The 25,733-nt window shown below is 39.2% G+C and overlaps 1 protein-coding gene and 2 long non-coding RNA genes across 3 annotated transcripts; 1 reads left to right on the forward strand and 2 right to left on the reverse strand.

Annotated features, from left to right (window-relative positions):
• On the forward strand, window positions 1-9,947 carry LOC131254813 (uncharacterized). The gene is made up of 4 exons (XR_009175895.1): window positions 1-135; window positions 275-409; window positions 8,749-8,873; window positions 9,704-9,947. It is a non-coding gene; the product is annotated as an uncharacterized LOC131254813 (long non-coding RNA).
• A 2,929-nt stretch (window positions 9,948-12,876) lies between these two features.
• Window positions 12,877-14,270, reverse strand: LOC131254814 (uncharacterized). The gene is made up of 3 exons (XR_009175896.1): window positions 13,755-14,270; window positions 13,464-13,513; window positions 12,877-13,308 (listed from the first exon to the last, which is right to left on the reverse strand). It is a non-coding gene; the product is annotated as an uncharacterized LOC131254814 (long non-coding RNA).
• Window positions 14,271-14,474: 204 nt separating this feature from the next.
• LOC131254935 (uncharacterized) lies at window positions 14,475-15,376 on the reverse strand. The gene is made up of 5 exons (XM_058255635.1): window positions 15,303-15,376; window positions 15,126-15,188; window positions 14,963-15,018; window positions 14,802-14,875; window positions 14,475-14,648 (listed from the first exon to the last, which is right to left on the reverse strand). Exons 1-5 carry the CDS (start codon window positions 15,374-15,376, stop codon window positions 14,514-14,516), a joined length of 402 nt encoding a protein of 133 aa, XP_058111618.1. The 3' UTR covers window positions 14,475-14,513.
• Window positions 15,377-25,733: the final 10,357 nt, after the last annotated feature.

The raw sequence follows: 25,733 nt of genomic DNA on the forward strand, positions 1-25,733 counted from the left end.
AATTAGACCTGGATCTGTTTGTTTTTTCTTGCATTTTGTTCATCAGGAAATGCTTCATTTCTCATTTAATTCAACATGATGATGGTCTATTAGTAGGCGGCAGCAGGGCTGGTTGCAAGATCGAGGTGGCCTAGGGTGCAATCCATCAGCAGTATCTTTTCGTTTCTATTTCTACTTCTAAAGCAGAGAAAATCAATTTTCTCATTTTTCCCAAACAATATCTAGTCTCTCTAATTTCCTCTTTTCTTTTTCTTTTTCCATTTTCTCAAATTAGGGTTCGCTGCAAGATCTGGAGAGTCTCGTTGAAGCGATAAAGCAAGTAGAAATCGTGATCTGCGCCATTCCTTCCAAAAATGTCCTCGATCAGAAGCTTCCCATTTAAGCTATCAAAGAAGCTGGATGCATCAAGGTCAGTCCTAGTTTTTCTCTTGTTTGTTTGTTTATTTGTTTGTTTTTTTTTTTTTCCTGCAACGGACTACTATAATAGTTTACCACCATTTAACGAATGATTGTGACTCTTCAACTCTACGATGGCATAGTTGTGTGGCAAAACAGACCGTCCAAAAAGCTGACGCATTTGCTGATGGAGCGATAGTGACCATCTGATTTTTGCCCTTGGAATTTGGGCCACTAGCATTTTAATTTCAACAAATCCATTTGATGCCTATCAACTGGATGGTTATTGTTACTTCTGATTAGCATGATTTTCAGTATATTTTCCATTCACAATGTGTCCCACAAATTGAATGGTCTGGATAGTTGTAGTACACAGTGCTGCATGTGAGGAGGATGAGTCATCACCATCTTCGAAATTGTGCTGACCTATCATAGAAGTCTAGCCCCCCATCATTCCACGTGCACCTCCACTGATACAGAAAGGCAGTAGCCAGGGGGATATTACAACTTAGAAGGGACTTCCAACCTATGTGAGGGTACCTGTTTGGAATGTGGGATTAGATGGTATGGAATTGCATTAGGTAGAATTAACACTATTATTGCACAATGATTGTATGTCTAGAAATTCCATGGTATCTTGACTATCTAATCCCATGTTTGGTATCAAATTGTTCCTTCAGGAAAAAAACATTATATTAAGTGAAACATGCATTTGGTGAACCATGGAATTGTAATAAACGGACCAGATTTCATGTATATATTACAGTAAATTAGGATAGCTTTTGCCCATTGTTCGATGATCGGTTCCCATATATTAATTTCATGTATTATGTAAACCATTTTGCCTTCAAAACAAAAGAGAAAGTTCAGGAAAAAGAAACAGATGAAAGAGAATTCCTGTTGCAAAAGATTGTTTGATCTGATGAAATAGCTATAATTGGTTGTGTAGGTTCATTCCACCAGAATTTGGAGCAGATCCTGATAAAGCCCGAATTCCCGACCTTGACTATTGCTTCTGTGCAAAGAAATCAAAGATCCGACGTGTTATAGGCAGTGTTCGAAATATCGGTACCGCACTATGTATCGCACCCTTGGGATACAGATACGTATCGGTTATCGCACGGGATATATCGTTTGTATCGCATAATTTATCGCACTTTTTGGGAAACATGGGGAAACATTGAGGAAATGGTTGAAATTTTTAATGAAACTATGGGGATTGTTAGAAAAGCCCTTAATACACACTTTTAAATCATAACATCTCAAAAAAATATGCACATAATAAGTTTCCTTTGTATAGGGTCCTAAGCTATGCGATGTTTAACTGAACTAATGCAATTATATTTAAATTGGATGCATGATATTTATAAATATATCATAGTCATGTATGAAAACACAACCAATTCATTGAAAAACAAAAGAAGAACTGAAGAAGTAAAATTTGAGAAATATACATATCAATGATGGGAACTAGCTGTGGTCTAGACCCACATTGAGTTGCGTGGTGGCTCGTAATCATCATCTCCATCTCAATTTGGAAGCAGTTTTACATTCCTCCCATTGGTGTGGCCTACCATAGTTTTCTAATCAGGCAGCTTTTGTATGTACGGATCACCGGATGATTGGTGGATTTTACATTTACAGCATGTCAGATGGAAAATAAATGACATGGTGGACCCTGAAGTGACGTCAGCAAGTTCTATAGGGCCCACCATGATGTGTGTTGTATCCACACCGTCCATCCATTTGGAGATATAATTTTAGGCCATGAGAAAAAGAACGAGTCAGATCCAAAGCTAGAGTGGGCCCCACCATAGAAAACAGTGGAGAGAGGGACGCCCACCATTAAAAATTTCTAAGGCCACCAAAGTTTTCAGTCAAGCTGAAATTTGTTTTTTCCCTTCTTTCATGTCTGTCTTAACTTATAAACAAGTTGGATCTTAGATAAACATCATAGTGGACCTTAGGAAGGTTTCAACAGTGGGCGTCCCTCTCCCCACTGTTTTCTGTGGTAGGGTCCACGCCAGATTTGGATTTGACTAATTCTTTATGTCATGCCTTAAAATGATATAGCCAAATGTATGGACGGTGTAGATACAACACATACATCATGGTGGGCCACACAGAACTTGGTGCGTCACTTCAGTAGCTAGTTTGGCTACGCAACCTGTCAGTATCTTCCGTGTCGCGGATGCGGATTACGTACTACCCCCGCCCATCCCTAGCTCCGAACAGGGAGTTCTGTGGGCGGGCCCACCGTGATGTATCTGTACATCCAAGCCATCAATCCCTTTTCTTAGATTATTTCAAGGCATGAGCACAAAAATGAGGTAGATCCAACGCTCAAGTGGACCACACCAAATAATAAGCTTGGTTGCATTAAAATGCACAAAGCATTAAATGTCAGTTGCTTTAATGTTGGTCGGTGCTCTGTGGGCCCCACCATAATGTATTTGTTTCATCCATTCTGTTCATTCATTTTTACGGATCGTTTTAGGGATTGATACAAAAAATTAGAGGGATGTAAATCGTAGGTGGACCACACCACAGGAAAACAATAATGATTGGATATCCACCATTAAAATCCTCCTAAGGCCCACTGTACTGTTTATTTGACATCATCTGTTGATTGGGTCCTAAAGACCCAAATGAAGGGAAATAAATATCAGGTTGATCCAAAGCTTTTATGGCTCCCAAAACGTTTTTAATGGTCAACGCTCATTCAACATTGTTTCTTGTAATGTGGTCCACTTGAGTTGTGGATATGGTTTAATTTTGGGCTCAACACCTAAAATGAACAGTAAAAACGGATGGACGGCGTGGATGAACCACATACATTAAAGGTGGGCCCAAGTGAGTTTAATGAGCACCATAAGAGCGTACTGAGTAACGCACCACGCACCGATCGGATTATCACGAAGCGGATTGCGTACTGAGTCACTCAGCATACTGAGTAAACTCTGTGGGGCCCACTGTCATTCATGCACTATATCAACTTCGTACATCAGCTTTATCATATAATTTTAGGGCTTTAAACCAAAATTTAATCATATCCAAATTTTAAGTGGACCACACCACCAGAAATAGTGTGAATTGAAGTCTACCATTGAAAAGTTCTCGAGGCCCACAGAAGTTTTAGATCAAGATGATATTTGTGTTTTCCATTCATTCATGTCTGCGTGATCTTATGAACAGTTTGGATGACAAATAAACATCACCGGGGCCTTAGAAATGTTTCAACGGTGGAAATCAATACTTCCACTGTTTCCTTTGGTATGGTCTACTTGAGCTTTTGATATACTGTAGTTTTGGGCTCAACCCCTAAAATGATCTGGAAAAACGTATGGACGGTGAGGATAAACCACATGAATTCATAGTGCGCCCAACAAAGTTTACTCATTACGATGAGAGTTTACTGAGTAGCTCAGTACGCATCACGTTATCCTTTTAACTCATACGCGCGATCCATTTTCACCCATCCGCACGACTGTGCCCCTCTCCTTCACATTCCCTCTCCTTCACGAATGCATGCGTTCCGGAGCGACGTTCGCGGCGAGGTTTTCTCAATCCGGCCTGATTTCTCGCCGAAATCTCGGAAAAATTCCCACAGACACTCTCCAATGTCGAATGGCCCACCTCCGATTACTGATCTTCGCTGCAGCCTACAGGTACTCTCCGATTTCTCTTCTTTTTTTATTCTTTTTTTTTTTAAAAAAAAATTCTTCACATATACGCAGCTTTTTATAGTCGGTTGTGGCCATATCGACGATATATCGGCCGATATTTGGATTTTGGGTTTTTTGGTGTCTTCTGGGGGTTATCGCGAGGGTTTCATCTCACAGGGGTGCGATAACGATAATATCGGCCGATAGTATCGATATTTCGAACACTTGTTATAGGAAAGGAAGGCATTCCATACACCTACATCTCTTGCAACTTCTTCACAAGATATTTACTTCCATCACTTGCGCAACCAGGTCTTAATACGCCTCCAAGAGAGAGTTAAGATCTTTGGAGATGGAAACACAAAAGGTTTCTTGATTTACTCATGATTCTAGGACTTTGATTTACATAGATGAAGTGGCTGGTGATAACTGTACTTCTCAAGTTCATTCTTTAGCATTCTGTTTGCGAAATGCTATTGCTACTCTGAGTGTATCCATCAGTCTCAATGCATGTGCCAATCTGGTGTGTGTGAAATCCAGGCAATTCATCTGGTGGGCACAACTGTGGCCCAAAATACCAAGCCAACCTGAAGGTCAGGTGCCACACTTGTATGAAAGAAATGAAAAGTTCAAAAATTGGCATGTTGTGCGCATTCAATGTACACATGCTACCCACCTGATGACATACCACCAGCCTGATTCTCGGGCCTTGGCACAACTAAATATGGATGGATGAACAGGTAGAATCATGTGCGGACATGCTACTCTGGGGAGAGTAAGATTTGGATGGATACCTTGCACGAGTAGCCATGGCACTGCTTTATCTGTTTTTGCTGCTTTATTTCTTATGCTCGGAACTCTGATAATTCATTCTTTCCACTATTGTGGTTGGGTGGTTGCTTTCTACAGCTGTTTTTGTGAAGGAATCTGATATGTACTCTTATTTTATTTATTTATTTGATAGGCATCATGGATTTGGGAATTTATGCAATCATATTCCATTAAAAAATAAATAAAATCATATGCAATCACGTATAACGAAATATAAAGTACACATTAATTAATTCTATTACACATTTACACTATATGATATGATATCCATATATATGAAGCACATCACCCATATATATCCATATATTTTATAACCATACACTGACCAACATTCAAACTTTCTGATAGCTACGATCCATCAAATTGTTAAATAGCAGGATGCTACAAAGTTACTTAGTTTTTCTTTTTCTTTTTCTTTTTTAGAGATGCTTATTTTGTTTATACGAATATTACCCTCTTGTTTTGGAGGACAACCCTCAGGTAGACTTTGTTGAGCTTCCTGATACATGCCAAGGCCTATATTATTGCAACATCTTGAGTGGAGTTATCAGAGGGGCACTAGAAATGGTGAGAATTTAATCTCTCTCTCTCTCTCTCTCTCTCTCTCTCTCTCTCTCTCTCTCTCTCTCTCTCTCTCTGTTTATCTATCCATCTATCTACATCTAGCTAGCTACCTACTTACCTACTAACGGGTTTAAATATGCCATAGTTCGTCAGAAATTTTGTACGGAAATAAACTATTTGGTATGAAGCAATACATTAATTTGTCACTAATCTACTTGTGCATTCTGTTGAAAATAAACTATCTGGTATGGAGCAATACGTTTGTCGCTAATCTGCTTGTACATTCTGTTGAAAATAAACTATCTGGTATGGAGCAATAGATTTGCCGCTAATCTGATTGTGCATTCTGTTGAACAGAAATGAAAGCCAGTAGAAACACAGAGCATGATCATTTATTCGTAGTTAGCCAACACCTTTGATAGTCGTGTTTTAAGACTAATTTTTTGGTTTAAACTCTTTGATAGTCGTGGTAAAAAGAAATCTCTGATTACTCATCAGAAAAAGGAAAAAAGATAGTTATGGCAAATTTTTTGACAATATATTTCAAACCCTTTGAAGTGAATTGGTTATCTTCTTGATTTCAGAATACCTATATCTTTGTAGAATGAGTGATCCATAATTCTTTAGAAATTCCTCCACGTTATGGGCATCTTTTGTTCTCTTTTTCCAAATGAAAATTGGATTATCCAGCCAGAATTTCTGTCCAGAGTTGCCCGAGGAGATGACTCGAGAGAGGAAGAAGAAGAGGCATATGAGAAAGATGCCCACAGCTGCTGCAGACACACCTAAAGGATGAAGTGAAGATAACTTAGAATTTGTCCTAAAAAACATGCATTTCTCATTATAAGAGGACATTTTAGGTGAGGGAAATCCTACCATGTCCATTAATTAATGCACACATTGAGGATGAGCCAGGCTCTTCCAGGTTGAGAGACTGTAACCATTTTTGGGCATGGTCCATTGACAGTGAGTAATAGTGTATTACATTGTGTTTTTGGATTTTCGGTAATTGGCATTTTTATTTTATTTTATTTTTTTAATACGAGGTTTGCCATCTCGTGCACAATATGAAAGGCGGATGTTGATGCAGCAGCAGTTAAAATAGTCATGGCTGGAGCTGGGTGTGAAAATGGTAGTAAAGTGGAACAAGTAAGAAATGGCCTTCATATTGTTATGTTTAACATTGTTGCTCTGTGAAATAAAACTGCAAATCCCATATAAAAGAGATGATATGTGGCTATTAGTCTTTTTTCTTCACTTTGAAACTGGACTTTATGATCTGGCACCATGCCCAAGACTTTTAGACAACATGATTTTGAAAATGCCAAAGAATATTTGCTGATTCACTGTCTCTTTTCCAGTCACAGCACTAAAAGATCTTTTCAGTTCCCTGAAGTTTGTTTTTGGATGATCCAATAGCCCCAATCTTTATTGGTTTTCCAATTGAATGTAGACAAGTGCTCATTTTTTATACAAACTTTTGTTAATCTTCCATCTATATGTCATGAATGGGTTTCTAGTTGCCTTGACTTGTGGACGATGGCCCATGATATCAACAGTCTTGATAACCATAGACATGAATCACATGTACAATGGGGATGTCATAGTTAGTACTTCATGAAATTCCATGAAGCGTGCACATTGCAGTAACATCCCTCCAAATCATAAACATCCATTGGAGGAAAGCCACGCATCCAGAATAACTCAATCAACTGTTTTGGTTTTCAATACATTTCTTTGCCCAACTTTGTCAGTATTATAGCTGAATTAAATGAACTGAGAAGACTTGCTTGCTTAATCAGGCTGCGTCTGAATCTTGGGGTATTTTTGTCCGCTTCATTAGTATAATTTTGCTACCAATAGTTGGAAATGAGACAGAACATGCTAGTGCAATCATATTCTCTTTCAAGAACAAGGTGGTATGCAAATACTTTTGATGGTATTTGGAATCTATTACTATCTCATGATTGTTCTAGATATTAAAGATCTTGATCTCTAATGCATTAATAGAAATCAAGATTTCTAATATATAATTACTGTTAGCTAAAATGATATCAACTCATTTTTTAGGCATCTAACAAATAGGGACTCGCTAGATTCCTGGCAGTTATCTATAACCATGGGAATGGTGGAATCCAGGATGCAGACCTAGTTGTCTTGGAGGGAATGGTGTATGACTGTTTTTCTGCTTTCATATTGGACAGGTGAAGCATCCCGAGGTTGCTCAGTTCTTGGGAGGGAGGTTGTATGACTGTGTTTTCAAGTATTTGGCTCTGTTTTCATCCAAAGAAAGTAACCTGTCATGAGACAGTTTCAAGTTTATTTGGCTTTCATGTTGTTTGCAATTGCTTCCCTCAAGGCATGATCAGATTGCAATTGATTCCCTCACTACTCAAACAAAGTAACCATTGAGTATTAATTGATGAGCTCTTCTCAAGAAAGTACTAATTTATGAGTCTCAACAAATCTACAGTTTGCTCAGGCTCCCAACCTCATACATGTGGTGCCTGTGGTTTGGTGATCCAGACTGTTGATCTGATGTGGCCCCTGTGGATTGGATATGTCCAAAAACCCCATATGATTGGGTGCATAGAAATAGGTGGTTAAGATAAAATTGTGTCAACGGTCCAAATCCAACTGAAAGAAAACCAAATTAAATGGCGAGGATCTTCCAATCTAGGAGAATTTGGGGTGTCATAAACAATGGGACCTGTCAAGTCAACAACTCAATCACCAAACTATGTGCCCCACATGCATGGACTGTGAAGCCTTAGCAAAATGTATGTTTGTTGAGGCTTTGGACTATACAGTTCATCTTTAACTGTAGCCAACTGAGGATTTAGTTCTCAATGCCAACATGGAGAAGCTAGATACGTGAGGGCCTTTGTCAAAATATGTCCTTGAGAATTGAAAACCTGGGAATTTTGTGCAAAGCCTAAGGTTGAGGATCATATAATGCTTTGAGAGCCGTACATGAATAATTTGTAAATGATCTCACATGTTTTCTTATATGCAAGTTCCTTTCCTATGTCATTTAAGGTTTTTCTTTTCTTTTTTTTTTCTTTTTTTTTTTGTAATTTATACACATCATATCTTTTATTTAGCTGGTTGTTTATTCAAATAAGATTTCAACAAATATTTGAATCATCTTCCTCAGTAACATTTATACACATCATATCTTTTATTTAGCCGGTTCCCTTTCTATTGAGCCTTGTCAAAAATTGAGATCAAATTCATGCCAGCTTCCATAGATAAAATCTGATTTTTATATTTTGCGTCTTGCTTGTGCCAGGCCAAGAGTGAAGAGCTAGTAGCCAAGGTGCATATTTTGAGTGAAGAGAATCTGGCCCTAAAGAATGAGATATAACGGCTTTCTGAGAATGTGAGAAACTAATGTCTGAAAATGTGACTATAATGGTTTGCTGTCCATCCACTTCCAACTATATTCAAATTGCTTAAGATAAAATCCTTTAAGAAGCTCTGATTTCATTCTTAAATAGGAATTTGGAGTACCCCTTTTTTTGGTTGGGCTAAGGCCACTGTACAGATGCTGGGGTATTTAAGGGTCCAGATTTCACACTGCAGGGGTGATTCTAAGGTGGACTGGCTAGTTTTCTTAGTTCTTTACTACATTTTAATGGCAGAGCTTATTTCATCATCATCATAACCTCCTTTCTTACTCTTCTGAAAAAGAAGGAGCCGCCAGCGATTTTGTGGTATGTTTCCTGAATCCTGTTGTGCCAGTCACATGAATTCTGGATTAGGGTTGGCTTTTTTAATCCTGTTTTGCAATCATCATTATCATCTGTGCTTCTCTGAATTATAAATATTTTATTGAATTCAACAATCGCAACCTCTCTTTGGTTTTAAGTACCTCTAACATGGGGAAACAGAAAATGTAACCTGCCTATAAAGAAAAGGGAGAGAATCTTTGATGCTCTTACCTTGTAACCTTTTCTCTAAAAGTGACACCGGGTACAAGATCTAGATAAAAGTAAAAGCTCAAGACTGAATTTAAAAGTAAAAGCTCAAGATCTAGATAACTTCTTTCTTCTTCTACTTCTATTGACAATGTTTTAGTTGGTTGGTGGGTCAGAAGAGGGTGCCAACTGTTGATAACCTTCAGAGATCCCTGATTCTTCCTAATGTTTGCTTGATGTGTATGGGTAGTGAGGAGTCCATTGAGAACTCATGATCTTTCCTGTGTATATTTTTTCTTTTTCTTTTTAATTTTTTTTATTTTATAGAAGTTTATGATCTTTCCTGTTGGGGCATCCACTTTCAAGGAAGCCCTGAAGATGGGTGTCGAAGTATATCACCATTTGAAGGGGCAGTTACAGGGCAATATACGCAGACGTGGGGCTGTATCATATCAGTGATTGAAGCCTGTTACTTGTGTGATCAAAGACACAACTATGTCTCTCTTTCCAAATCTCCCAACTATGTCTCTCTTCTCCCCCACTGCAAAGTAGTTATTTCATTGCTATTTGATCTTTGAGAGTATACCTATTTAAGATTCTCTGATATGGTCTTCTTAGCAATTTACATATGTATTTTGTTAGTCTACGTTTGCCTTAGTATTGCCTTCTTATCCGCTTTACTTTTTATTTAGAGAGCTGTGTTACTTCCTGCCTTGGAAGGTCGAGATCTCATCGCTTGTGCAAAGACAAGGACAGGGAAGTCATTGGCCTTTGGAATCCCAATTATTAAACGCCTCACCATGGATGATGAAGGAAGAAATCTTTCTAGGTTATTTCTTTTGTTCTTTCTTGCCTTTTAAAATAAATTTACCAAAAAAAAAAAAAAAGAAGCTAATCTAGTTCCTATTATTTCCCCTGGATCACAATTTTACCTCTTTGTTTGTTTGAAGGCGATCGGGTCGTCTTCCTCATTTTTTGGTTCTAGCACCAACTAGGGAATTAGCAAAGCAAGTAGATAAGGAAATCCAAGAGTCAGCACCTTATCTCATCTCTGATCATTGCACCTGTTGTGTATGTTCTTATAACATACATTCTCAATAGCAAAACCACCATGAATTGGTTGCTTTTCTACCTTTCTATTTAAGGTTTGGGATAAAACTGTAAATCATTGCCCGTGTCTGTTACAATTCTCTTCTTGTCTGATCAAGGAAGCTATAAAAATTTCAGGTGTTCCTTCGAAGCAGTTTTGTAGATTTCTAACTGCATCGAACTGCGATTAGTTCGACAAAGTGGAAATGATCATGGGGTAGTTTCAAGTTGGACGTCGAAGGGAATAGAGATGCATTTGAGGCCTTCTACTTCATCATTTCCTCTTGTTGAATAGCTATGCAATCCAATTGAATAGTGCATCCAAACACAGCCTAAAGATAACCAATGCAAATTTCAATTTCTGAATGTTGTAGTTGACTGCATTTGTTCTTTGAAACACATCATCATTAGCATCAGCATCATTGATTTAAGTCACCAACCATTCTCTTTTTCTCATTCTACCATGAATTACTGGTTGGGTTTGCATGTCTTTATTTCCATACCTCTCATCCTTGGAGATGGACTCTATAACTTCATCAAAGTACTGTCTTTCACCATCAAAAGCTTCCATGGTAGATTGAAATGGAAGGACCCTCAGAACAGGTAAAAAACCATGACAAGGGTTCGATGTTTCGCATTCGATATTTAGCCGTCTGCATCTTGTGTGACGTATATCATGTTTCCAATGCCTTGCTTGCAAAATGCAGCTGTGTAGTGCCTATTCCTTTACAGCATAATGAAATTGGGTTGTATGTTTTTGAAACTGAATATCAACTTAAATAGGAATGTTTCATCTGTGTAGTTCATAGTTACTTGTTTTCTGGATGCTTCCATTGTTGTAATTTCCTTGCACATGCAAACAAATGCTTGAAGGAATTATTCTTTTCACTGGCTGTGTAGATCTATATATCTGCTTGTATTGTAGCTACTTTTAATGTTGACTAAAATAAAAAATTTTTTTATTGGTGCTACGATGTCCTTATTCATTTTGCAGCTCTTATCTCATAACATGTGAGAACATTTTGTCATCATCAGACATAAATGTAGACAAAAGGTTTTATTCCGGAGTGCCAGTTCAACAAAAATATCTATTTCTTTGTTCCTTGACAGGATAGATGAATCTCAGCATAGATTTTGACTTCCTAAAACTTGGTGATGCCCTGTTTTGAATGGTAGTTGACACTAGATTTTGTTTTCTGAAAACTACTGTGAATCCTGATTTTTCTTATTTCTTATTTTCTAAATGTAAACCTCTATTAGAGACATCCCGGAATGGATATCTTGCAGCAATTTCAGAATCAAGTTATTCCTATGCGTCATTGTTCAAGCATTTCCTTCCAACATCTATATTTATATATATGTGCAGTTAACTTACCATCTGAACATGTGGTCCATGTAATGTTGCAGGTGTTGCATCAATTTCTCTCATATACATTGCTGCTGAAAGGATCATTCCTGGGTAACTTGATTTACACACCCTTTGATTTTAACAGCTCATATAAATCAGAACTATCAAAGAAAGGATTCTTATTGATAGGCAATCATCTTAAAGGATTAAAAGCATGCATAAGTGCTCAATTAGTTGCTGTAGCAAAGGAGCATGCTGTCTATGGCGAAATCACAGAATCAAAAGTGGTTTTTTTCATAATGATTCCGAGAGTATGGCTGGATCATTTGCATAAGATTATGAAAGTTTAAGTTATTCTTTCCTTATTTGATAAGTTAACACTTTCGTTCTTCTGAATAGGTGTTCAATATGAGTTGGTGGATATGCTTGATCCTAATGTATGATAATTTTTCAGTCTGGAGGAATTGCAAGAGAGACAGGTCAGTTTGGTTTTACCAATATTAGTCATTTTTGTCTTTACCTTAGGAGTGCTTTATAAGGTATGTATTTATACTTATGTTTCCTTCTTTGCAGGCAAAGGCAATGTAGGATCCAGATATTCAGAACATTCTATCTGACCCCATCTTGTGTGCAATATCAAACTGCAGGTTTTTGCCCACAAAAGATGACCTGAGGAGAAGGGAAATAGACATAGAAGTGCAAGCTATTATGAGAAAAGGGAGATAGCTATGAAAATGGGAGAAGCTCATATTGCTAATGAATTCCAAGATCGAAGGAACTCCAAGAGTATGACTATTGAAGATGTGATAGATGAGTGCAGACTACTTGGTAGGGCATAGGATCACATCACCTTTTATATTCTTTCTTTTTTTCTTTTAATGAGAAAGATTTTGTCTATGGCTACGGAGTTTTGGAAGCCTTGAGACCTATGGCTACCGATTTAACCCGTAGCTTTAGGTGTCCAGAACAACCGCGGGTAAAGGTCTCTGACCGCCAGCAAAGGATTTACCGACGTCAATTTTACCTTTTGGATCTTTAACGGCAGTTAAAACCGCCGGTAAAGTCCAGTTTTCTTATAGTGTCAACTCGCTAACTTCATGAATCCAAAGACATACACCAAAGGAATAACAGCCACCGACAGTTTGTAAAATCTACAAAATATACAAAGGAAGAGAATAAAAAACAAGAAAAAATATAAAAAATACACAATCCAAAATGCAGAAGCCCAAAACGAGCATGAGAAAATATACAAAGGAAGAGAATAGAAAACAAGAAAAAAGTGCAGATTGATCAAAACAACAAACAGTTAGTAAAATACACAATCCACAAGCACCTAATTAGAATTAAAGTCATAGGATAAGCGAAGCATACCGAAAAGATAAACATACCATCAGCCGTGCTCTATATTTCATAGATAGCCACTTGCCTCCAAAAATGTGGTTTGCATTTTAGCTCCAAACATGATACACATTCACCTCAAGAAGAGAAGATATTCCTTGATTCTCAAATTCCAAGAAGTGGAACAACAAAAAATTGATCAAAATTGAAAAGATGAAACACAATGACAGTTCATCATATAAAATTGCAGGAAAAATGAAAAGAAGAAAATTCTAAAATCGATTCAGCTATATAAGGAGATGACGAAAATACTTGGAATCATGAGAAGGAGATAAAAAATCCACTTCTACTGTATCTTTTACCTAAAGCAGAGAAATAAAATAAATAAATAAATCGGCTTCAAGTCAATGAGTCTATATCCAACTGTAGCAGCCACTCAGGCTGGAAAGATGATTTGCCTCCAAAAAAAGATAATGAATACAATATTATTAACTGGGACTTGATTTAATTAATCACGAACGTGAATTTTAACAACCTTACACGATTTATTTCCACCGTTTCAAATAGATCCATGGCCTAATTTAGAAGAAATAATTGCCTTACCTGATTTAGTAAATAAGCAACTAGGATTGCTGGAGAATCCCCTTCAATTGCAGGAAGAAAAGAGGGCCTCTTCCTCTCTTTCTCAAGCTTGTACATCTCTGATTCAACGTATCTGTTCTTGTAGGACAAGGTCCACTTTCCTTGATTCTCTTTCTTAAAGTATATGGCATGGAGCATTCCTTCTCCTCCAATCCATGTATCACTTGATCTTCCCAAGATCAAAACTGATGATTTTAAAGATCCAAAGAGCGGATTTGGGCCTGCAATTTGTATTAAACCCAAGCCGCAATTAGCCTTAGAATTAAGAGGAATTAGAGAATGTGATTAGGCTAATAAGATTTTTCTAAAATGGATCCCAATTGCTTGCTATTAAACCTAGACTAATCTTCATTCTTGTTTGATAGAAAATGATAGGGGATCTCTGCACTTATTCATTCCTTCTCCCAATTGCTTGCTGAATGTTTGTATGTCATTCAAGATGAATGACTAAAAGCCTTCATCCATAGCTTTTGACAATACACTCTTTGTCAAAGGGCAATCATTGTCATGTTTTTCTCTCTTTTTTCTTATTTTTTTAATATTAAAAGGCAAAAAAGAAAAGAAAATTAAAAAAGAAAAGATTCTCAATATGGAAAATGGCGTTTGTACATTATCATAACCAACGCATTTTCATGAAGAACATTAGATAAATTAGGGAACATAGTAATTACACATTATATTTACAAAGATCTAACTGAATTGTGACGAAGATGATTGGGCCTAATGGTGGGCCATGCATATTACTTGTGTTGAAGAGGTAGGACTATGAATTTCTTCAACCTCAATCTCTAAAACTCTTCTTTTCAGAAAACTGTTTGCTTTTAGAAGTGCATCTACAAACATGAGCTCCATTGCCTGAAGATGAATATCATCGGTTAGTAGGTTTAAAACTTTAAATAGATTCAGCAACAGATTACAGCAGCACAGTTTGACAAAGTTGTACTAATATGAATATTTTCAATTAGAAAATAAGTACTGTGGGAACAATAATGTAGGAATTCTATATACCTCAACTTTTGCATGCATATATACTGTTCGATAGAGATCAGCCCGGGTGGTAAACAGTTTGTGGACAGTAAGATCTAGGCAATTTATTCAGACATAAGTTGAAGAAAAAACACAAACAAGAAGTAACCATGCAAAACTTAACATATCAATAAAATACTAACACTCCTTGGCACAAGAGCATATTTCATCATCTATCACCCGCATGCATTCCATTAACCTGCAAGCAACAAAATGAAATTGAAAATTATAATGGATATACATTTTGCATAACCAATCCATAGAAACAAAGAGGTAATCTGAAATTTGAAAATTCTCAAGACATACCTCTGAAATTCAGAATTGCAACCAAGGCCACAAGCTCGGCAATCTTGTTCAATATAGTCAAACCTGTAAATTAATGATTTCCTTAATCAAAACTAATATCACAAGTTTCAGGATAAGGAACCAATTATAAAATCACATATGGCAAGAAACAAAATCTGATAGTGAAATACACCTTACTTGTTAACATCTATTCCAATTCGACCATTTGCAACAATATCATACAAGAAACACTTTTCTTTTGTGTCCTTCATTTGAATTGGTGAACAAAAAAAGAATCCCAGTGAGGCTCTAGTGTTTGATAAAATTTGGTAATAAACTTGAAAGTACAGATAATAAGGTGCTGGAAGAAGAATATAAGATGCTAAAAGAAATTACAAATCAAAACATAAAGGAAAAAAGAAATATTACACAAAATCATGAGAAGAGTGCCGTAATATGTAAAATGACTTACATTGCTACTGAAATATCATGGCCGGCAAGTATCATTTCTTGGTTGAAACATAATATGTTATGGCAACAATGAAACAAGTAGTGCCGTAATATGTTATGGCAACAATGAAACAACTAGTGCCGTAATATGTTATGGCAACAAATATAATGCACATTCTTGCTTTATCATTTCAAAGGGCACATAAGAAGCAACTCAATAGTCCATACAAGTGGATACAAAATGATGGCAAAGATGAGAAGAAAATCGACTATGGCACTAGAATCCAATACTAATTACATAATATTCTTCTTCATCAAAAGTTGTATTCCACTCAATATCCCTGTAAGAAGTGCTAGTATATCACAAATTTCAGCAAGTTTTGAAATCTATATTTCAATTTGCAACTCGTTCCTAAGTAACTTCACTCAACGTGGCTCAGTCAACTCAATTTTAGTCCATCTCAAACAAGTCAAAGCCCAAATCAGGTTGCAACTATTGATCAAAATATTGGTGATATTATTCAATATTATCGGTAGCTCCAGGGTGACGATATCAAAACTGCCGGAAAATACATTTTTCCCACATATCAGTGATATTATCAAGCGTATCGCCAATATATAGGTATCGTCATTTTATCATCCATATCACTAGTTTATTTATCCCTTGTGTCAGAAATACAGCCAATATACACTAAAGATAAGGATGCCGACAACCTGTAGTCCACTTGCCATTTAGATGCAGTGTGACGGAAATGGCAAGTGAGAAGAGAGTACACCTTGCTAAATCTTTTTGAAGTAAGAAAACTTAGCCATTCCTTGTAAGAAAGTTACGTGTAAGTTGAAAAATACCAATTTCAACTCAATATATCATATAAACAGTACGTATTGTAGTAGAATCAAAGTAATGAGGCAATAACAACTCTTCTAGTGAGTGGAATGATTTCCTAGATTTTATTTTATTTTTAGGAACATATAAGAAATAGTTGGCAGGTACTTAGTGTCACGCCCCAAACTCAGAAACCGGACTCACAAAATTCCTTATCACCAAATTCGGTGCCAACAGCCTCCGTAGTACCCCATTCTCGGCTCCCAATGCTCATACGCCAGATTCTGATCCTAGGATCCTACAAGGAGGATTTTCAACATGAATTTGTCTCATAAGAAGCATAACCACAAGTATACCCAAATCATAAGAACAACATCACCACATATCCACTAATATAATGATTTGAGTATGATACTGAAAAGGAAATACATGCAGATAATAAAATCTCCAGAAGCTTTGCCGCACGCTCCTGTCTCAGCTCAACTGCGTCCTTTCGTTGCCTGCACACATCTATCGTGCATAAGCTTATAGAAAGCTTAGAGGGTGGTGTAAGTGTGTGCACAAGATAAGTGTCAAGTATTCAATACAATGCCTTAATCATACAATATCAGAATTACTGGCATGAATCACACGATATTAGAGTAAGCGAAAATACTGCAAGTCCATAAAATATCATCAACCTCATCCAGGATATGCGATGAAAAGACATAGCAAGACAATGTCATATACTGAGAAAATAATGTAAATCAGCTATGTAATGCGGAAACATAATGAACCAAATATCAGATTCGAGGATGCAATATAATATGCAATTCCGAAGAGCTACAAATACCATTAGCCTTATCTAGGTCATATAAATGCAGAAATATAGTAACCCAAAATGTCATATGCCGCGGATGTAATGCAATATACGGTGCGAATGGAATGATCATGCTGGAGTGTGAAGTCGGGATGATAGTACGTAGTATCGCAGGCTATAAGGTCCATCACAAGAGACTTCTATCCAAACCAGTCTCATACCTAAATTTGAATAGTTAGACTCAATGTAGTAGACTCCTGATCTCAGGTTAGTCGCGCGCCCCAACCGAAATCCTAACCATTGCAAAGGTACTTGTAACAAATAGTTGCGCACCACCAGCCCGAGTGGATAGTGAATGAATGAATATGCAACTCCTACTCAATAATTTCATATATCAGTACGGTTCCTCTCTGGGATCATCACCGGGGTCTCGTATACTCTACACCAACTTAGCGCCCTATCAAGTACACAACTGGGTAAGTGGAAGAGACCTCACTATCCGCCTGACCAGTAGTCAGCCAATATCTACCCGGCAAGTCGATAGCAGACCCATTCATGAGCTGGTCAAACTCAGCCTAGCTATGCCTACTCCCTCAGGCGGGTAAGGACACACCCCCTCCCAACGGACCACGACACAGTGGGAGACCCGGCCTCCTGGTATTCGGCCCTCATACACTCATATATATCCACTCAGTCTCGACATTGGGGAGTCCTCTTGTACCAAGAGGGTTTAGAAATTTTCACCCAGGGTCATCTATGGTAACCCGATGCTAGTAACAGATTTTTAATGTCCCATCTGGCCATACAAGATATGTCTGTGGAGGCTATGGCTTTGATGTCGCTAGGGCGTATAGTAATCATAACACACAATGCAAGATGCATGAGCCATATAATCAAGTCGTGCATCGATCCTGCTCATACCGTGCGCTCATGTGAGATAACTTTCACCTATCAGAGAGTTTCATAATAATCTGCCCAATGACATATGCAATGACTAACCACATCTTATAACAAACATGCAGATGATGCGTATGGGCATATATCATGATGTTATGCAGTCACATACTCATAATCGGTATCAATAACTGGCATCGACAATCGACCTTAACAATGTGGACATTTAACCAACATTGCCCCCAAGGAATGACCTACAAAGAGTCAAACATATCGTGGACCCATGGCTTCGCACAAGGGCCTAATATACAACACCATGGGCCTTACTCAAGAGCTCAATACACATTACGATGAGCTTCTCACATGGGTCTAAGATACATCACAATGGGCTCCATCGCCTGGCCCTCAAATGCACCACAATAGGCCTCATCACATAGGCCTAATATACATCACATTGGGCTTCAAACACAGGCTAAATAAACATCACAATGGGCCTCAAATATAGACCGCATATACATCACATTGGGCCTCAAACACAAGCCACATATACATCATATAGGTCTCGAAATCGGCCTCGGCAATCGAAATCGGCCTCGGCAATCGAAATCGGAATCGACACTCGGAATCAGCCTCAGTACTCAGCCTCGACGATCGGAATCGGCTTCGACAATCGGAATCGGCCTCGATACTCGGCCTCGACAATCGGAATCAGCCATACAATCGGTCTCTACACTCGGAATCAGCCTCGATACTCGGCCTTAACAATCGGAATTGGCCTATACATTCGGCCTCGACAATCGGAATCAGCCTGGATACTCGGCCTCATCAAACAGAATCGGCCTTGATAAACGGAATCAGCCTCGATAATTAGAATTGGCCTCAATAATCGGAATCGGCCTCGACAAACGGAATCGGCCTCATCAAATGGAATCGGCCTCGATAATCGAAATCGGAATCTGTGAGAATGTGTCTAACAAGGCCTAAGAGATGGTCACAGTGTGGACATCCAACCATCATTGCCCATCAATGTGAACTTTCAACCAACATTGCTCCCAATGAGTGGCCCACATAGAACCAAACATAAGGTTGGGTCATGGCCTCACACAAAGGCCTAATATACCTCGCAATGGGCCTCATATAAGGGTTACATACTCATCACTATGGGCCGTATCACATGGTCCTAATACACGTCATGGTGGACCGGATCACATGAGCTTAATACACATCATGATGGGCCGCATCACATGGACCTCAAACACATCACAATGGGCCTCACTCATGGGTCGCATATACATCATAACAAGCCTTAACACTTGGGCCATAAATACATCGCATCGGGCCTCATAATTGGGTCGCACCAATGGGCCTCCTATAAATCAAGTGTGCCTCACACACAAAAAATGGGCCTCATATATTACACTGGGCTTCACACACAACAAGTGGGCCTCACACATACATAGTGGGCCGGGCCTCATAAACATCAAAATGGGCCTGCCAACGGCCTAGACTGTGTGCATACAAAACATACATCAAAGGTGGGGTCCTACGGATCTAGACGATGTAGATAAAATGCATCACGATAGGGTCCACATCTATTGGGAAGCATGGATAAAATACATCATAGTGGGCTTGCTGTCACTGGACCACATGAATGACACACATCAGGTGGACCCCACTGCCATTGGATGACGCAGGTAGAATACATACAAACAAGGTGGGACCCATCTGCCATGGACGGAGCGGATACACAACACATCATCAGGGTGGGTCCCATCCCACACATGCAGCACATGTGGAGTGGGCCCCACATAAGCTAAAATGGATGGACGGTGTGCATAAGCACATACATTACAGTGGGATCCATTCCACTGTCCAGGGCAGATAGACGTAGTAAATATAAAATAAATGCATCAAGGTGGGTCCCACCTACCCACACTTGTCACACCTGTGGGGCGGGCCCACGTCCAATACAAATGGATGGTATGAATATAACATATACATCATGTTGGAGTCCACGTGGTGGCCCATCTAAGATTTCAATCGGCCTCAGTTTAGATGAGGTGGGTCCCACCGTCCCAGGTAGTGGACAGTGTGGACGAAGGCAAACATCATGGTGGGTCCCATGTGGGCCCACATAATATAATATTATATTATTAAATTTTATATATATATATATATATATATATATATATATATATATATTAATTATAGCATACAGGGGGTACGCCCAGCATTTGGCCAGATAGATGGAGGGATGAAATACATATATGATGGTGGCTTGCACAGGCAGCACCGTCCAGATGGACGGTGCAGATCACATTCATCATGGTGGCCCCACACAGTATACATATACATATTTTTACAAAGACAATAGTCTGGTGGGTCCCACGTGGGGCCACCTCACATGCATGGTATATATATCATATTATATTATATTACATTACATATTATTTTATTATTATTTTTTTGAAAAACAACTAACGTCCTTAGACGTATGTAGGTGGGCCCTGCACCGATGGACGGCTTAGATAAAACACCTATATCATGATGGGCCCCTCCAGCCAAATGGATGGACGTTTGAATATAACACGTACCTCAGATGAGACCCACTGACTGACGTCAGTACAGCAGTTACGCTGCTGGGACCCAGCGTCCCTCTACGTACATCGTGGATACAGAACACATACATTAATGTGGGCCCCACCTCCACACGTGCAGCACGTGTGGAGTGGGTCCCACGGCTGCCTAAAATGGACTGATGGATATCACGTATATCATGGTGGTCCCACACGGCTGCTGACATCCATGTAGTGGGATCCACCGTCCCAGTTCTGCTGGACATACGGCTGGATAAAACCCACATATTACATGGGTTCCACACGGATGAAACGCATACATAAAAGGTGGGTCCACACGTGTGGGACCCACCAGCTTATGCATAAAGCTGATATTTGTGTTTTACCTTCATGCTGTTCAACAGCCTCTGCTGCTGGATGTCCAATGACTGGATGGTGTGAATGGAACACCGGCATCAATGTGGGGTCCATGTACACGTGGCCCACCAGCCACGCACATCGACACGGCCCCATCTCCACACGTACAGCATGTGGGGGTCCATGAATCAAGCCAATATTTGCATTTTCCCTCTAACAGGCCTGCCCAAATGGGCAGCAATGTGGCCGTGACGTGGGCCCCGGTTGGGGCCACTTAGTTGGACAGCATGGATCATACACCAAGGTGGGCCGTCATTCACGAAAGAAGAGAGAAAGAAGGAGAGAGAGAAAAAAAATTCAGATGATGATGGAGGACCCCGCAACTATGAGCCCCTCATGGGTACAATGCATACATGTAACACCCTGAAAATCAGGGGTCGAGCACGAGCTCAACACCACGCATCAGTTGTGCAACATAGATAATGATGATTAAATGTTGTTCATATTAGTGCATTAAACATGAGTGAGAATATACCAAAACAGCATATAATACTCCAGAGGCAATTAAAGTATGCTAGTGGAAGACTGTAATATGTATATAAATTGTAGAAAAGTAATAGCAAGCCCTCAAAGTATGAATGTCACTAGGTTAAATAATTACAAGTTTAATTCAAAAATGTACAAAATTAGAAAGTGTAATGTTCTCTATCCAAAACCCTGTAGCCCCGTCAGCGCAACTCCAGGTCTACATAGACCTGCTAGAGAGTTGCATATAGGAGAACTCCTCCTCGTCATCGTAATAGTCTGGCTCTGCCTCATAAGCATTGCCATCACCTGTAACTAAGACAGAGTTTGATTGGTATTTAAAACACTGTTCCAGAACGTGGGAGTGAGTGATCAACTCAGTGGAACTACGAAGCAAAGGTTAACATGTTATCACTTCAATCAAGCAGTAATGATAAATCAATACAATCAAGCATCCCTAAGTACTCTGGTTAATGTAAACATGCTATGTATTAATGATACATGCCCTCGCCTACACTCCCTCTTACGACAACATCTTACGATCACGGCATGCACCCCTTCCTCTGTGCACTTTCTCGTCAAAGCACCGTGCAATGCGATGCATGGTCGTGTTAACCAAGTTCTTAATTAGACATATTCATACAGCAGGATTGGGAAGCTAAGGGACCTTCCTATATATCATATATTTAAACATTGATCCATCTAGGGTCGTCAATCCTAGTTAGTCTCATATGATAGGTAGTTCTAGGTCGCTACGGAGAAGCTTGTCACCATCAGCGCAGGCCTAGTTTATACTTGAGGTTACTAAGGAAAGACTAGTCACCTTAGTGTAGTCCTAGTGTATACTCGAGGTCATCCACCAATGCCTTACCAACTGGCAGTCTATTTTCGAAGGCTCGTCACCAACCCGACTGGGGACTACAGCCAGGCTGCGCCAATGTAAGCCGACAGCTTGAATACAATGTCCCATACCACCGTATTCGGCTCACAAGTTTGGGTTACTCATTGGTCACACGGGGAGGCTAATCACCCTAGCGTAGGCCAACAACTCGACCACGGTATCCCATACCACCATGTCCGGCTCATGAGTTTTAACAAATCGAGGTACCAAGGTTAAACGGGCTTTATATTGGTAAGTTGGTACCTTAGATTTAAACAGTAGCATCCATACATGGTAAACATAGATTAGGCCAATTGGGTTGCTTGACAAGCTTGACTGGTACGAGCATACGTCGAGTTGATCGACATGGAGCGCGTAAGCATTCCGTGTGGCTTAACTACTGTCGACAGTCAACGTACGACTCGGATTCCTCAAACGTATCTAACGTGGCCAAACAGTTCGGCCACCGATTGCAAACCATTGCTCATTGTCTGCACTACATCATAGCCCCAAACACACTCCAAGCAATAGCATTTACATGTGATAATCCAAGATAGCATGTGATAAACAAATCTAAACATAAATCTCATTCGAACATTTCAACAAACACATACTACACATGTTACCGTACATATGCATTTCATCAGTAAACCACGTAATACTAAGATAGGTTACACAAAGGAAACTGTAACTATCTATAAGGGAATTGAGAATCCCATCTCAACACCCTCATTAAGTACATTACATCAAGCATTTTCTCATTTAGGCATTTTATCAAACACTTAGACTATACATATTACATATATGTAACAAATTAGTTTAAACGCATATTATAGCAAATCCTTTCCACATAGGTGTTGCCACACGTACAACCATCATGTAGTCTCAAGCATCCACCATAACAAGCACAAATCATAATTCCATATTCATTTAGACATTTCAACAAACACATAGAATGCACTGAAAACCAACATAGTTTACATATATGTGAAATATACGGAAAACGTCATATCTAAGCATATGTGATAACAATCAAGTTAGACATAAATCATTATTGACATTGAAAGCCTTGAAAACCATAACCTAAATGTTTATAGTCTGCACCTTACACCGGTAAACACGTAAAGAACTCAGTTCGTTCTCGAACTCGTCGTCTACGTCACAACTGCAACCTACAGTATGAAATGGATTAGCTATTTCATCATTTACTCTATTTGAAACCCTAAAATAGGTTAGGGTTAGGATTTCTTACCTAAAAACGGAACCAAAATCGCTGGTATAGCGATACGGTAGTGTTCACTCCCCAAGTATAGGGTTGTGATGTAGTAATAAACTCGGTGAGACCGAGGTCGAATCCCAAGGGACTGAAACCTGTACGTAATTTGAAACCAAGTAGAAATAGAACTAGACCAAGATGAAATCTAAATCGATTGAATTTGAGGAATAATGGTGAAATACTAATCTAAAACTTAAAGAATTCAATGAAAGGAAACTAGGGATTCAGAGGATCCACTTGTAGAGATCAGGGAGATCTTATGCCTGTTTCAAGAACTCAACTGGACTTAGAGTCCCATCTTCATGAAAATCAAGACTGAACTTCCTTTGATATAGTTTTTAAGAGATGAAAGGTATATAAATTAGAATGGATTCCATCACCAAACCATGCCCAGGAGACAAAGTAAACAACAGAATTAAACTAATTAACAACCAATCAGATGATTATGAAGGTTAGGAAGGGTACCGACATCCAACCATGCCCAGGAGACGATGGCGAACAACAGGGCTTCCTAACGTCATAATCAAAATAAAGAAAAAGAAATACTCAAAGCCATCGCAAACCCATTGTAATTTCAGTCACAACAGACCATTAAAAACTAAAAATATTCTCATAATAAAATTAAATCAAAATCCTTTCAATCTAAATAAAAGGCACACGCATAAATTCTCTCATCACGCTACAAGCTTCACCTCTTAGCCCTAGCTAAGAGGTTTAGCCCAACATGATTAGGCTCAACATAAAAAGAAACAATAGAAATAAATATTACTCTCTCTCTCTCTCTTCTGTGCTCCACGGCTGCACACCTTTAAAAGATTCGATCGTCCCACGTTCTCTCTCTCTCTTTTTATAAGAAGCAAAGTCGGTGGAGAAGTCTGTGCGTAGCTTTACGCATGGCATAAGAATGTCTCCTTGTTTATGTGAGAATTCGGCTATGAAAATCTCTCGATTAACAACCCTTCTGTGAGTTCTGATCCGTTCAATCAACTCGGAGTTGGTCAGTTGTACCTTGGGAGGATTTTAGATTGTCCAGATAAAAGGACCGATCATCTTCCATGGTCACCGAACAGATGCAATGTTCGTGCATGCATAACTGGACTTACGCTGGTGTTTGGTGGGACCCATTATTGATGTCATCAGAGAAATCCACTCCATCCATGGCGTCCTCCTCGAAAAACCGGATGGAATATGGTACTCGTGGACGTTCTATGCTGCGGCCCACGGAACTTGTAAAGCCACCGTCCTTCTTCCATTTGGACGATCGAAATTTTATCTCCTTGGTTTCTTGAAATTATCCACCTAGGCTGAGGTGAGAGGGTCCTTGGTCTTATATTGGACGGTCCAGATCGGACTGATCAATTCAGAGGGTGGCCCACAACATTCCTCCGCAAGCTCTGTTGCAAAATAGAGCTTTCGGACCGCTGCTTTGATGATCGGTGGGCCCCAGGACGATGTTTCATGGAAATTTCATTCCGTCCATTGTATTTATGACAAAAATACCTCCAGACAGGCCAAGACCAAGATGATTTCGGTGTGGCCCACAAGTCTATCTACTTCACCGTCCATTTTGCGTTTAACGGCTAGGAATGTGCGATATCTTGCATGGTGTCAAAAAGAAAGCTTGGCGAGGGTGTTGACCACCCCCTTGAGTGAATGGACGGTCTGGATCATCCATTTGTATGATGAGTGGGCCCCACTACTAAAAGCGTCGGTCGGTCGCAAGAACGCTGGCTGTTCTTGAATTTCTTTTTTTGAATTTGTATTGGTCAGCATTGAGCTGACTGATTTTGATGGTATGGTGCGCGGCGGGAGTGTGCACGTGGTGCACACTCATGCTCTCAAGTAGGGTCCATCGTGATGTATATTATAGAATCCGCTCCGTCCATTCCTTCCCTTATTTAATTTAAAGGGTTGAGACCAAAATCAAAGCATATCCCCATATTAGGTGGGCCCCAAATCAAGATTTTGTGGGCTGATCTGTCATTTTAGCCACTTCCAGAGGGATCCGAGAGCTGAAATTTTACGTGTACGGTTCATTTATAGTCC

Source organism: Magnolia sinica, chromosome 9 (genome assembly GCF_029962835.1).
Source record: "Magnolia sinica isolate HGM2019 chromosome 9, MsV1, whole genome shotgun sequence".
NCBI classification, from domain to species: Eukaryota; Viridiplantae; Streptophyta; class Magnoliopsida; order Magnoliales; family Magnoliaceae; genus Magnolia; species Magnolia sinica.